General features: G+C 42.0%; 1 protein-coding gene across 5 annotated transcripts in view; it reads right to left on the reverse strand.

Moving 5' to 3' along the window:
• Positions 1–15765, reverse strand: part of FAM13A (family with sequence similarity 13 member A) — a 187625-nt gene that overhangs the window by 24595 nt on the left and 147265 nt on the right. For all 5 annotated transcript variants that reach the window (XM_084625336.1, XM_084625339.1, XM_084625337.1 and 2 more), the window contains 2 exons: positions 9663–9813; positions 497–710 (listed from right to left, as the gene is read on the reverse strand). In XM_084625336.1, coding sequence (XP_084481462.1) covers positions 497–710; positions 9663–9813 — 365 coding nt within the window. The remainder of the gene's footprint in view (positions 1–496; positions 711–9662; positions 9814–15765) is intronic.

Genomic DNA, 15765 nt, shown 5'->3' on the forward strand with positions numbered 1-15765 from the left:
TGGGGAACCTCATCGTCATCATTAGCACTTCAAGTGCTTTTTACCTGCAGATGACCTCAAAGCCTTTTACACAGGAGGGTAAGTATCATTATTCTCATGTCATAGATGAAGAAACCTGGGGCACACAAAGTTAACTGACTTTTCCAAAGCAACACAGTCAGTGTCAGAGCTGGGACTCCAATCAGGTGTCCACTGCATCGCACTGCCTCTCCGTAATGACAGACACACCACAGCAAGATGCGACAACATCTTTATTGTGACAGAAGTATCCTGGGGATCCACGCACGAATCTGGAAGCCACTACTAGAAATCACTGGAATAGAAAGTGAGGAGGCTTCTGTTGGTGGGGATCACCAGCCCCACCCACACATCAGGTTACATGGCATTATCTTGGTAAATGAGATGCAGCTCATTACCACTCTGCAGTCCTTTGCTACTGGGCAGTGCTGGGAGCAAAGCCTGCAGCTCAGATGGCTGCTGTGAAATCACCACCTACCTCATGAATGAATGGGAGTTGGGAGGGGAGGGAGGCACTTCTGTATCATCCAGGTACTGCTGGCTTTGCCCATAGGCATAGAAACGAGGGGACAGCATTGGATCACTGTCCTCATCCAGAAGCTGGCGAATTAGACATCCAGCCTGAGGGGACAGGTGAGCTTCGTCTGAGTCTAAGCCGTCTCGTTGCCTGGAGGAGAAAGCTGGGACGGGCCCTAGAAATCAATTGAAACCACTCAATGAAAGTGAGCTTTAATTTTCCTTATTCTAAATGCATTCAATGATCACCACAGACATGGGACAATTTTTAAAGCCCTATTCTTCTCAACTTTTCCCCTCCTTTACAGAGAGGGCCGGATTCTTCACTGGCTGGCACCCGCCGTCACCCTTTACTTGTGTGCAAAGTGAGTGCAGAAGGAGTGTGAAATGCTACCAGATTGAAATGGGAGCACGCTGCACAGGTGTGTATATGACTACACAAGGTGCCAGGCAGTGGAGAACTAAGCCCTAAATCTGGCCAGTCATCATTGCTCACTGATTCCAAGAGACACTAAACTTGACAGCACCTTCCCCCTTTGCTGTCCAAACCTTTGGGGCTGGAACTGAACAGACTTGAATATATTCAAGTATAAAGGAGGTAACTGAGGGCTGCAGAACGGTACGTGCAGGAGGAATCAGTTGATTCACAAGATGTGCAAATGCCGTAAATGATTAACAAGGTGATCACATTGTTATGACCCCTCATCCTTCCCCACCTTATCCCCTCCCTGCTTTATGATACCCTCAATCACTGCATCATGGCTAAAAGTCAATTTTTATCTCATGGGGGCATGGTTCAGATCTTACTATTGTTCTGAGTTGCGTCTAGCCTATTGCAGCTGTAAAAGTGTTAATAATTAATCATCCAGGCTCAATTAATTCTCACGTTAAAATAAAATAAATAAATAAATAAATAAAAATAAATAAATAAATGACACCAGGAGCCACCCAGTCACTCTCACACTAGCACTGTTCATAAATCTCCCATCCACGGGTTGAATTAATCGGCTGACGGTAAAAGTAACCATCTCGGAAGACTGGGGGTGTGAGAAAGGGAAATCTGTTTTGGGAATGCCAATTAGCATACTGGAACAAACTGAAAAAAAATCATCTCAATCCCGTGATCACTCTGTCCAGATGCCATAAGGGGTCTAACATTCTCTGTTCAGATAGTTTACTAATCTGGTTTGCATGCTCCTACTTAGCACCACAGGATTAGACGATCTAAGAGTTGTGCTTTGAGCAAGTAATTCTAACAAGAAGTTCTGAAATCAAATAAAAAAGTTAGAAAAATCATCAAATAGTGGGTGATAAATCATTGGAAAGAGCCTGAAAACAGCGATAGAATCATCTGCTTCCTGCAGATACAGGTTCTGATACCGATCTTATATCAATGAGAGAGATCAGGCCTTTTTATTTTGTAAATTTTGAAAAATGTAGCCCTTCCATTTACTGCATAATGTTACATTTCCGTATTCCTGTCCTCTTGTAAAATCACCGTATGGCCCAATGTCCTCTGCATTACTGAATTAATGGGAATACTCAGTTCAGTACCAACTGGGGTGTAAAGTGCTTTACATCATTTATGCATCAAAAGCTAGATGTCGCCTCACTGGTATGGGAGAGAAAATTGCACCCCTCTGCCTCAATGACTGATGCTGCTCGTAGAAACTTAAGTCACTCCTGAAGGAATGGTAGGTGGTATCCGCACAATGGCCCTTCTATAGGGTTCTGAGATTGAAAAGGCAAACTTTCACTTGTGGCCAGATTCCAGAAAAGCCCCAAAGGACCACAGATGCAGAGAAGATGCACTGATTCAGCTGTGATGGATGTGTAATTTTTTAACCACAAGACACGTGTACATCATGTTACCACTAGTTTATACATATATATAGGGCCCTACCAAATTCTTGGCCGTGAAAAATGTGTCACGGACCCTGAAATCTGGTCTCCCTGGTGAAATCTGGTCTTTTGGCTATTTTTACCCGAAATTATACAGATTTCACCAGGGAGACCAGCGTTTCTCAAACTGTGGGTCCTGACCCAAAAGGGACTTGTCGGGGGAGTCACAAGGTTACTGTAGGGCGTTGTAGTATTGCCACCCTTACTTCTATGCTGCCTTCAGAGCTGGGTGGCTGTAGAGCAGTGGCTGTTGGCCAGGTGCCCAGCTCTGAAGGTAGTGCCCTGCCAGCAGCAGCGCAGAGGTAAGGTTTGCAATACCATACCATGCCACCCTTACTTCTGCCCTGCTGCCTTCAGAGTTGGGTCAGGACCCCTACAGTTACAGCACCATGAAATTTCAGATTTCAATATCTGAAATCATGAAATTTACTATTTTTAAAATCCCACGACTGTGAAATTGACTGAAACGGATCGTGAATTTGGTAGGGCTATATTATATATATTTATATAAAAGGTAAATTTCAGTTCCCTTCCATAATCTCTGCAGCAAATGTCTTCTAAATTGCCTTATCCTTGACATTTCCTGGTGTTGAAAATGCTTTGCTCAAGGAACCCAATAATAAGGAGAGAGAGAGAAAATACAGAGGTTTAAGGTTAAAAAATAAACCCACAATCTACGAGCCCTTGAATCAAACTTTGATGATTTGGGGCCATATGCATTCCAGAATCCAACTATTTCCCTGAATTTAACACAGCCCAATGTTTTCAGAAAGGTATTTTGAGGCCCCTTGGTAGTGAAATGTGGAAACTAATGTCCAGTGCAAAAGGGGCATCCTTTGATTCCCCACCCTCACTGGTCAAATTAATCTCATATAATTCTTCTGCTTATCCCTCTTCCCATCACGGAGAATTAACAACTTTAGAGTCGGACCTTCTAAAATAAGAAGCATTTGGGTGATTTACAGTCAGTGGGATTAGCATTATGCCTTGCTGGGATTTAGAAGGGAAAAAATGAGGGCAAAAAGGAATGCATATAGTAGTAAACAAACTCAGCTACTACGCAACCTGTGAACAAAGACGTATGTGACTTTGTCCTGAGGCAGATTTACATTTCTGATATCAGGTACCATAAAATGACTCAAGAGGGCTCTGAGACAAGTGGTTTTACAGTCAGCAGCGACCGAGGCATGTGCGCTACCAGATTAATTTCAAATACAGATGACAAGCTGAAATGCACATTCTAAAGGAGAATGGGTCAGAAAGGGGAGGAGAAGGAAGTCCTAAAAGGAACGAAAGTTTGAAACTTGGATGGAACAAATGGCTGCTTCAGAAAACGGACTATTTCCCACTTTCATTCCTCGAGGTCTTGACTCTTTGGGTTAGTTGTTCCACTTGCGGTGTGTAATATTTAGAAAAAATTAGATCAGAAGATCACAATGGCTAACAAAGCCTGACCAGAAACGGAGCAAGTAGCAAAGGAACACATGATCTGCTGTATGGAATCAGATCAATGAATGGTCCAACTAGTCCAGTATCTCGTTTCCCAGAGTGGCTAGTGTCAAATGCTCCTTGTCATGCACAATTATAGAGTAACTGACCCAAAGTTCCTCCTGGTCCCTCTCAGTTAGTGGTTGGCTTATGGCCTGAAGCATGTGGATTTGTATTATTTATGTGTTTATCTTACCTAATGTCAGACTCTCATAATGGAAGCTCTCATTCCCTATCTAAACAACTAAGACTTTACAAAACCTGCTAAATTCTTGGACTGGATAAGTTTCACAGGTTATTTATGTCTTGTGTTAAAAATATTTTCTCTTATCAGTTTTACGTGTATTTTCAGCTTTACTGAATGTCCCTTGTTCTTGCATTAGTAAAAAGGTGAATAGGAGTGCTCTATCTATTTTCTCTAAGCCATTCATTAATTTGAATACCTTTATCATGTCTCCTCTTATTCACCTTCTCTCAACTAAACAATGCCAGTCTTGTCAACCACTTCTCCATAGGGGAGTCTCTCCATGCCTCTACCCAGCAACCAGAGCACTTCTATTTTAGGATATCTTTTTTCATTCTTCAGTAATAAGGGACATGCCTAAGTACAGGGAAGAAATTACTTAGAGATTGTGCTCATGGGTGTAAACACTTCAGAGTGTGTATGTATGAACATTCTATTTGTTGGTTTGGAACTTCCATTTCAATTCCTTTAGCCTTGTCTCTTCCGAGTCTGTGTGGAAAAGGCAAATGTGAGTATTATGTTTGTAGCCTTCACTCTCCTCTTCAATACTGGTATATTACCTTTCACAGTCCCACAGCTAATCTGCCATTGAATCTTTCAGCCACCTGTTGTGCATGCGTGCAATTCTGTAGGTGCAAATATATATGTTACCATGTTCCCTCTTTAACAAATGGCCATATGAAGGATAAGTGATGTTCTTCAGTTGACAATAGAAGTATTTTAAATCAAGAGGTGTGGAAAATGCAGTGTAGTGGTCTCTAGGCTGAAGAAATGTATATGGTTATCTCAAGACCATCTGTTATCCTCTTATAGGGAATGTTCTATATGTTTATTTTGTTTACTCACAAAATTCATGTGGTCCTCTACAGGATGAAACGTCACCTAACCATATTTAAAATCTATGCATACCGATGCAAATGCAGTTGTGAAATGGATCCATAGACTGGACAAGGATATACAAAGTGCTGTACAGCACTGAAAGGAGCACTATTTCTGAAAGGAGACAGATAGCGGAGTAACACATGAAGGCCAGATTTTCAGATAGTGTGAACCGGTGAAGCAACTGAACGATACCAGTGTTTATCAGCTGGGGTGCTGCCCTAAATTCCATTTGAAAAAGCTGAAGAAAATGAAAGGAATTAAAATGACCTTTTAAAATTAATTAATACAATTATTGTATTAATTAACACACATACTAGTTTTATAACGAATGAAAGGTGTTGTATCAGTAGAGAGAATAACTTTTTATTTTAAAAAAATATTCTTATACTGTGGCCCCTCTTAGTGTATCAAAATAATATATAGCCCTAACGAAGCATTATCACATCTTAGCTCAGGGATAAAAAAAATTTATATTAGAGAAGTCAAAGCACTGCTGTTGATTGTGGGTTTTAACAGAAGATTTTTATGACAAAATCTGGTCTAAATTTTAGTTTATAGTGTTCTTTTAATACTCTAAGGCAAAATAAATAAGGCAAAGTAGACAGCAAACTGGGGGACAGACAATTTGGGTCACCCCAGCAATATTCCACTTTCCCATTGGAAAAAACATGACTAGCCTTAGGCAAGTGGGAACATTACATATCATTAGTTGTTTTCACTTTCATTTTCATTGTGGTAAAGGATGGGGGAGTAGGTTTGGGGCCCAAACCAGTAAAGTTTTGTGGTAATTTTGCAAAGCAACGTTTGACTATGAAAGCAGCAGGGTGTCCCTTCCACTCCTGGCAGTTTGATCCACAACAACTAGATTAAAATCCTTTGTGATGGGAGCGGTTCTGGAAACGCTCGGTTTTATTTGTTGCCAGCCTGCACAGACTCACTGACTTTGCAGGCTACCCTAGCAGTCAAAAACAGCCCCCAGTACAGAACTCATTTACAGGCAGCAGAGATGAGGTGCAGGGCCAGTGTTGCTCTTTGTGAAATGCATTTTATCGGTACCTCACCTTAGCATTTGATGCAGAAACAGCCCAGTTCACCCTCTGCATGCTCTGACTGAGAACAAAACCTGCTCAATTTGTGTCAACTGAATGTATCCTATTAAACCATGGCATCGCTGCACAGCAATAGCTTCTTTTTTCAATGCCTATGGGCACCACAGTGAAATTCATTCTGGTGCAAGGGGCTGTTGCAAAGCATACTCTAAGCCCTGCAGGGGCTGCACCAGAGTGCCCGTGCACACCCTATGTAGCGCAAGACTGGTCTGTGTGCCAGCTATGTGGGGGGTGGTCCAGGGAGGGCCCACATCAGGAGCCGCAGATTGTTTTTATGCAGATCCACTGGCTCCCGTCCTTGAGAGTTTGCAGCTGCTACTCCAGCCGAAGGGTAGCCCTTGTGTGGGGGGGAGAGGGGGGAAAGGAGAGGGGGAGGGAAGGAAGAAGAATTGCACCTCCCCAAACTCCTCCTGCATAGGACCCATATAGTCAGTCTTTATGCAGACAGAACAAATGTCACCCCACGTGGGGATAACCATTCTCTGTGTAAGGGCCTGGACATACAGAAAGTTAATCAGCAACAACTCCACATGTAGACAAGCCTCAAATCTGAATTCATTCTAGCTGCCAACAAGTGGGCCACCTCCGTACACCGCTTAGATCAGAGCAAGGAGCACAGAGGGGCTGGGGTTCACAGAGCTATCCATGCACTCTGAAGTCTCAGCGGTCCCAAAGATGAACATTTTCTAACCTGATGCTGACCTCAGGTGGGTAGCGTAATTGCTACTTTGTGTCCTCACCCCCAAAAGATACTCAGTGATAACAGTCACAGTTCTAGTGAAGTGCCTGGAAGAATCCCCCAAGGGAGAGAGACTTTAATTTGCTTTAAGACATTGTGGTTTAAAAATGATGAGATTTAGTCTGTGTGTGTAAAGGTAAGAGAACAATAGCCACTCCCCACACAAGACTATCTTGTAGAACTGTTTTCATATCTGCTTCCCCTCAGATCTTTCCTAAGAATTTTAATTGGAGGCTGTGATACCTGGAGGTGAAGGGAGTCTCAGCTACTGAATTTGTGTTCACAAGCCAATTATGAGTCAATCCACCAGGAACCCAGAGTTCTGTGGCATCTAAACATGTAACAGCGTATGCAATGAGAAGTACACAATGCTAGAATTTCACAGGCAGTCCAAACCATGAGCTGCTTTCCTGAGGAACTGGCCATTTCACTGATTTTAAGGAAGATTCCGAGCTCAGTTATACTGTATTTGAATTTGGAAGATTTTGCTGTTTACCATGGAAGCGAGCACAGCTGCAGGGCCAATTCAGAGGAAGAGGGAAGACATGCAGGGATGTACACTGCCACGCGGGTCAGACTGCCCAGATCATAAGAATGGGGCCAGACTGTGAACCCCTTACTCGTATTTGTGAGCAGTGACTCACGAGTCATCTCATGGACAAAGCCGGGCTCTAGACGTGGAAATTATGTATGAGTTTGGGCTAGCATCTTCCTCTTTTTAGCCACTGCCAGCTTGATCACACATTCATAGCTGAAATGGTTCAAAGTCTCCTGTTCACCAAGAGACAGCAGCCACCATTTTGCTGCACTCGTACTGCAGCTACAAAATGGTGACATTTGTAGACAACTGACACATGTCTCATCTGCTCTGGCTGTCCCTTTTGCCAAACTCCTCTTCCATCACATATGTATTTTAAACAGGAAGGAGGAAGAAAAACAGCCTGAAAGAAGTGCTTTTTAAAAATACACCCACACGTACCCCTTTCATTTTCATGACAATGGTCCAGAGTCTCTAAGCAAGTCAGAGCATTTCCAGAAAAGTTCTTTGAATCGGAACTAAAGCACATATCACAAGGTGGGACAGTTTCTGGGAGACAGGCTTATAAGTCTATTCTCCCCTTGAGGTCTACGTACAACTCCGTTAATGTCAATGGGAGTTACGCACAGGCATCAAGGAAAGAAAATAATTTTTATTTTAAAAGGTTCGAGTGACAGCAGAATACACAGGGGAGACTCTTGCCTATGTCACCTTTGAAAACACAAATACTCGTATGCTTGTCCAAGCCCTTCAGGTTATGGCTAATGAGAATCCCAATAAAATATAATGAATCAGAGGTCTCTTGGGAGACTTCCTTCAGTACATGCTGCCCTTTCATCAGATGTGTTGTACATGATGATATAATCCAGGGAATTCCCAGGCTGGAGGTGGGGGTGGAGAAATTCAATGCAATTGAAGGTAGCTGGTGGCCTGACTTTGAATCAGGAGCACCCACTGCTACTGGTTTGGTCTGCCCAGCCCTACACTGTCATGGAAAGCAAAAGACATGTGTCACGTAGGCTATGGAACCAGGAACAAAGAACCTGGCCATTGTCAACATGCTGCACTGCTCACAGGTTTTGTTTTTCAGAGTAGCAGATGCCTGTTACACGCTTCTCTCTCTCTCTCTTTTTTAAACTCTTTTTTCTATATCAAGAGCTCCTCCCAATCCACGCCTGCCAAGTTTCAGGACTAACAACAAAAGCACACTCACTTGCACACTGAAGAAAGGGATATATGCAGGAATCATAATTGATCTGATCCTGAAAGATGCTGAGCACCTTCAACTCCTCTTGATGACAGTGGAGTTGCTCAGCATCTCGCAGGATTGGGCCCAAATTGTGTAATTCAACAATATGCATTAAAAAAAAAAAGTTATTTTCCTTCGCAACTTGGTCCCTTAGCATCTCTGGGATAGATCAGAAAGCCTGGACATTTTGCTGATTGGAAAATGCTTATTATAGTAAGCGGCTCCTCTCCCCACAAACATGCAGCCTACATGCTGTAAATTACTCAGGAGTATGATTTCAGTGTTTATTTACATGCAATGCAAACAATAAAACAAACACAACTCCTGCATTCATCTCTGCAAAGTGCTATACTGAAAAGATCGTTGAGTGCATCTGAATATATGTAACCCATTAATGGAGTCAGTGCAAAAAAAACCTCTGGAAAACCAAACTAAGACACAGCATTAAGACATTTGAACTGCAAGCAACTTAACATTACTTTTTTACCTGGTGAATAGAATTCTACATGGAGTATAACACAGACTAGGGAAGCCTGTCCCTAAGGACCACTGGAGGATAGGAAATAGAACAGTCTTTCTTGAAACCTGATTTTCATATCTATGTAGGGTGGGAGTGGGGAGGGGTAGCACAAGAAGAAAGCAGGATATTCTCTTTTGTCTATAAAATGATCAGTTTTGTTTAAGTGGGATCCAGCTCCTCACTAGCCTGAGCTGCAAAACACCATGAAAAGAATAAACCTTAAATCAGAAAGGAAGAATCATTGCAAGAAAGGAGCAAACACATTCTCCCGCCTTTCCCTAAATTACAATCCGACTTGGCACCAACCCAATATTCCATTTCCAGTTCCTCCAGACTTCAGATCAAAATACATTTCCTGTTGTTTTTGGCCAGGCACTGTAAACCCAAAGATACGTCCACCCCACTCATGTTTCCCTCACTCTCTCTTTGTGTCATACCAGCAAGCACACAACTGTACCTTCCCAGCTGTTGTCATCGCACAATGCTGTCAAGTCCAGCCGAGGCACTTCTGAAACGAAGCTATCTTCCTGACCATCAGCATCTTGGGTCCTCTGTAATTTGGTTTCGGGAATGCTCGAGTGCTCCTGAATCTTCATGCTTGAAATCTGCTATAATCCCAAACACACAGCAAAAGAAAAAAAAGAAAAAAGAAAAAAGTAATGTTCAGAGAGGGAGGTAAAAAATACCTATAGCTGCAGCAAAAAGTGTGTGTTCCTTTAAGCTAAAAGATTAAAAACAAACCGTCCACTATGCTTCCAGCTCAGAAACTAAATTCCCTGTTCAGTGACCCCAAAATGCTAATTGGTCACTCACAGTGGCAAAACCATCCGTCCATCTGCTTTCCTTGAACTTTTCCTTGTTTAGGAAGCCACAAGGAGCTCCCAAGGCTGCTTGTCCAGACAACTGCATGCAGCTGAAAAAAGCCTCGAATCACTGACTGGGAAGAACAGGGATGGAGGGGGGAAGAGAGGGTGGGTGCGTTTCCTTAAAGAAGTGAAACTCTTTGGAACATCAACAAAAATGCCGTTGCTGTTGCTAAGGCTACAGGAGCACCATGGTGTCTTTTAAAAGCAGCAGTCGCTGCTCCTGAGGCAGCAGCTCGGGAGAGCGAGAAGCGCAGGCCCCGTACACCAATGCTCTCATGCAGGCTGGGCAGGCTCAGATCAATTAGTGCCAGCTAAGCTGTGCTGGCTGCACATGCCCTGATTTCCTGTGGTTGTTTTCTAGCTGGGCGTGGGGAGAGCAGAACTATTTATGGAGGAGCTCTGGGCTTTAAAGCAATGTTGCGCAAATCTAAACGGCAGTAGGGTTTGGCATCTCAGCTGGAAGTAGTGCAGACCCTGGGAAAAAGCCAAAAAAATGCAAGAAAAGAGCAAGTACTTTTTTTTTTTTTTCTTTTTTAAAGCACACAACCTGCTGTCAAGTAAGTGATCCATAATTTATATCTAGCAGGAAGCAACGGCTGCTTGCTTCACTATTATTCACCCGCTGAATACTACATAGGCTGCGTGTTCATGCAGAAATCACTGCTATTCTCCCACTCCAAACACTGCAAGTGTGTGCATAACAGCATAGATGCTGTGTGTGTGCACACACGGTGTGTATCACCTTCTGATCTCCTCAATAGTTCTGTCACTATCAGACAAAGTAGGGGAGCTGTCCCTGCGGGCTGCTAACGCACAGGAATCTGAACAGTCTTGAATAATGACCTTCATAACTACTCAGGATGGTGGGGGGGAGGGGGGGCAGAGAAAAGAGAAAGTAAAGCATGTATGTATGTATATAGACCTATACAAACACAGAGCATTCAGAGTAGGCAGTAGTTATAATATATAAACAGTAGTGATGATCTATACATAAACGGTTACATAATACTTGATTTCAGTACGCATAGTTTATTCTTAACTGATAGAACACAGTGACGTAAGTAACTAACAAGCAGAATGTTAAAAACAAACGAATGAACAAACAAAAAGAACCTCTAGCAATCTAGTGAGCGATATAGATTATACTGAGAGTTTCTGTGTCCAAAAAACTTGACACCAAAGAGAATTGTCATTGTACAGACAATGACACTGGATCCAGCCCACACTTCAAAGCTGCACGGAATGAGCTGTCAGAATTGACACTGCATACAAGTGTGTCCCTAACTCACATACAAATTTTGTGTCCTACTTACAATATTCTAAGACATAACAATTTTATTGTATTCAGCAAAGCAATGAATATTCTACAATAGAGAAAACTGCTCAGAGAATATGCATGATATCTTGACTTTTTAAATATTTATAACCTTGATGCTGAAGTTCCAGGTATTTAAAAATACTGCTATGTAATGCTTTTGTATAACTTTGCATTTTGTTTCTCTTTTCTATAGGTTAACTTTTTTAAACATTATTTAACAAAAATAAGGCAATGCTAGCTGATATTACTATGAATTAGGAACTTAACTCTCCCTGTTTTACAGTGCACCAAGGAAATACTTGACAACACTAAGCGTGTGTATCATAAGCACAAATGTCAATTCCCTACCCAGTATCTTACAAGCTGCTTCCCACATGTGGACTTAAAATATTTCCTTACAGTCAACAAAAACGTGGGTTTTTTTCCTGAAGAGATTTAAATGATGACAGATGCCTATAACAACAGGATTCATGACAGGGCAGAAACAAAGAGTGTTATCCACTCCCTAAAGGACAAACTGTACCATTTTATAATTTGCCCTTGTGTTGTCATCACACTAATTTAAGACTAAAAATCCTGCAATGAGCTTTCGAAGTGATGTAATTAATAAAAGCATCGTAGGGGAAAAACCATACTAAGTTTCTACAGCAACTGAAGTATACTAAACTATTTTCTTTAGCAGCTAACAGAACATTCAGGAATAAAGGGACCATTTAGAAGGCAGCAACCAGAAAATGTAATTTACCTTATTACCATCATTTCTACTTATTACAGAATTAACTGTTTTCCCACAACAACCTTATAATTTCATGATTCATCATGATTCTGGATACATTATGCCTGCAGCAGATATAAATGCATGTTCCAGATAGGTACATTTCACCACACTGTAAATATTTCCATGGACATAGTAACTTAATGACATGTGTTTTCCTTTGAGGTCACTTAGTTGATTGCAACATTTGAAATTCTTGCTTAAAAATGGATCTGTCCTGTTATAACAATCAGTTACTCTCAGTTCTTGAGGGCCTGGGCTAGTTACTCACTCATGTAACTGCTAATATTATGAATAAACCATTAGACATTCTGAAGAATAACGGTGGCATAAACCCAAGAGAGACAAAACGACAGATGTGCACTAGTGTAACCTAATGCATTTGAATTAACAATCTCAACCTACAGTTCCATGGATAGTTCACTATTTTAATGACAAAAATTTTCTTTTTGGTTGCCTGATGCAAGTGGCTTCCAGCCGTTATGAAGCTGAGTTGGCAGTATAAATAGCAACAGAAGAAATGGGAAGCGGCATGCTTTAGGGGTCAACAGATTACCAGGCCTTACAAATCTAAAGAACTCTGTACTGATCTTACTAGCCTGAAGTCATAATATACTCTTGGCATTAGTAACATTAAACAACAAAAATCGTACAATGAGACACTTTGGATAGGATTTTTAGAAATCTTTCACAGCTACATTTTGTAGGAACAAATATTGTAGTTGTAAATAACTGGGATTGCAACTGATGCCACTTAGAGTTTAACTACATGACTAAATCAACAAATCAGGTAGGCTGATATTTACATGATTTATTTGTACCTGGCAAAACTGGAGCTGCAAAAGAGAAGGTCAGGTTCTGACCCCTTTCAAAAAAATCAGGTCCTTTACTGAGCTGTTCATTTTAGGGGTGGAAGATGCCATAGGGGCAAGCAGCACATTGCAACACCATAGTTGAAATGCTGGTGCTAGAGCTAGAATGGAAGTGAATGACATCGCTACAGGTATCGCTCATTCCTGTTTCTTCATGGGTAAGACAACAAAGCAGAGGTAGCCTTTTATGCTTATTATGGGGAATGAGGATAGCGATTATCGTTTTGGTTATAGTAAGTGTACAAGGTGCCGTCTAAACAGAGACCAAAACATGATTCTTATTCTCAACTGTGTATGACAATGTTGTACTCAGCCATCTCAAAATGTAAGAAAGAAACAGAAATGTGTCAGAAGTCTGTATTCTACTAACATCCAGAAGTGAATCCAAGTCTCTTTTGCATTTGTTTTAAAGGGCTCTTTGACCCTCCCACCAACAAACTACTAGAACTGTGAAACATGGAACACCTTCCAAGAGAGACAAGACACTAATCATTCTGTGGCTAACCCCCTGAATTATGCAAGTCTCACTGCATCTGGGGAATCATTCGCAGCTTTGCATAAATGTAAAAAATGAAAGATTTTAGTGATTTAACTGGGGGAAAGATAATGCCACCTGACAGGACCCCTCTGTTAGTTCATTTGGCATTCCATTCCATTTATTTTACTCAACCCCTGAAATGTTTAACGTGCTGCAGAGTTGAATACTGGAAATGCATTAACTGTATTATAAACACTGGCAGGTGGAAGCTCGAGGTTTTTGCAGTTGAAGCCCCTCACACCTTTTTTTTCTTTTTTTTTTTTTTACGACCTGGAAGGTCTGGGAAGCCATTCTAGTTTGAGGAATGAGCACATCAGCTGGATGTCACTATAATCAGCAGTTAATATGCTGATGAACAGATTGACATAGTTACATTTCGAAGTCAACACTGAAATGAATGGGAACAGTTTACATGCCTCTGAGAGCTACTGTTTCAGGGTGGATGAAGATGCAGACAGACATCATTTACATTGGTTATATTCAGTTCCGGTTTGGAAAGGTTTCCTTTGCAACCCTAAGTGCTAGAAACTTTTTTTTTTTTTTTTTTAAAAAAGGGAAGTTTAGATTCTGGAGCACATATCTACGGCAAAGGATGGACTCTGGCAAATTCCAATGCTCCAGAAGTGCAGAACACATGGGGCTCTACATGCATGCATCCAGGGTCCAGTGCAAACCGAAAACTGTATGTGCAACAACCAATGCCAAAGTGGGTGGGTGGAAGGGTAAGTAAAAGCCTTTCACTTATTGTGAGCGAGTTGTTTGTTACAAAAGGTATGTTTTAAGCTCCCCTAATCAACAGGCTTACAAGGCACAAGGAATGTAAAACTACCGTGAAGGAATGCAACATTTTCTTGACCTTATAATTCCTATATAATGCGATCTCAGGGGTAATGCTGCACTTTTCTTATTGAATTTTAAGTTCTTTATAAGGAGAAGTTCATTCTGAAACCATAATTTAATATTCCAGATTTTTTAAAATAAAATGAAACAAAAACAAAACTAGTTTGAAATCCAAGGGTCAGTTCTTAGAAGTTCCTGTGGAAGTTCCCATCCACATCATGCAGGAGCTTGGAGACAGCAGCCTCTGCAGACCCCTGTGTCCTCTCCCACACAGCATGGAGAGGTAGGGGCAAGGCATGATTGAAGCCTGGGCTGTACCCTCTGTGCCCCCATAAGTGTGTTAGCCAGCCCAGCTGAGCCAGTGTGGAGTTATCTGTACCTGGTGCAGGGCAGGCACAGATTGTTTCCCTCCCTGGAGCCAAGGGGAAACTGGGGACTAGACTGCATTTCTGAGTCACAGGGTGAACTCTGGTCAAGCTGAGAGCTTGTGGCAAAGCTACAAATTGAGCCTTAAGGCAGAGCCACCTCCCTCACTGAAAACATGGCCTGCATAACCTCTGTAGCAACGTGCCATGACAGGGCTACGCTGAGCCCAATAATGCATCATTTTCAGACAATCACTTCCCGTTCTCCCTTCCCTTCCTGCTTCTTGAGAGCGACACTGCTGGAAATCAAAGAGTCTAACAACGTCAACAAAAGAGCAGCTACTATTTTTAAACAGTGCGAGGAGATGGGTTAAAAAAATATCAGCTGCAGACCCCCTCTCAACCTCCAACCCGTCACGTGGAATTCAGATAGCCCTTGTTCACAATAGCTTTTTCTTTTCCCCATGCCTCTTAAAATCTCCCTCTGCCACTGATGCAGCTCCACCAGTGGTAGTAACTAAAGGGGCATTACTGCAGATAGGTCTCCAGTGGCATTTTAACTGCTGTGCTGTCTAAATGAACCAGTGATGAAAATGCCCGCAGCCTACTTATGCTGGCGCTCCTTCTTGGCACTTACCAGCAGAGCTGCACTTGTTGTATTGCCACTTTAAGGGACAAAAAAGTCTTGTGGAGTAACCGGCACAGGAAAAGAAATGTGCAGTAAAAAGACAGCATGAATGCTTTTCAGGTCATCGCTCCAATCGCACCGTACCTTGCTGGCTTCTCAGGGTATGTTAGAATACTTACAGAGTCGCTGGCAAGAAGCCAGGGTGAAAAATGATTAGCACAGGGCAGAAACAGACCCCTTCTAAATAAGCAATTCCCTCCCTCAAGTCACCATCCCCAAGACAGAAAGGGGGAAAAAAATTCAATTTGCATCAGACAGTGTCATGAAAATTTATCCACCAAGATTAGGAAGCCACAAT

Source organism: Lepidochelys olivacea, assembly GCF_965140295.1.
Source record: "Lepidochelys olivacea isolate rLepOli2 genome assembly, chromosome: 4".
NCBI classification, from domain to species: domain Eukaryota; kingdom Metazoa; phylum Chordata; order Testudines; family Cheloniidae; genus Lepidochelys; species Lepidochelys olivacea.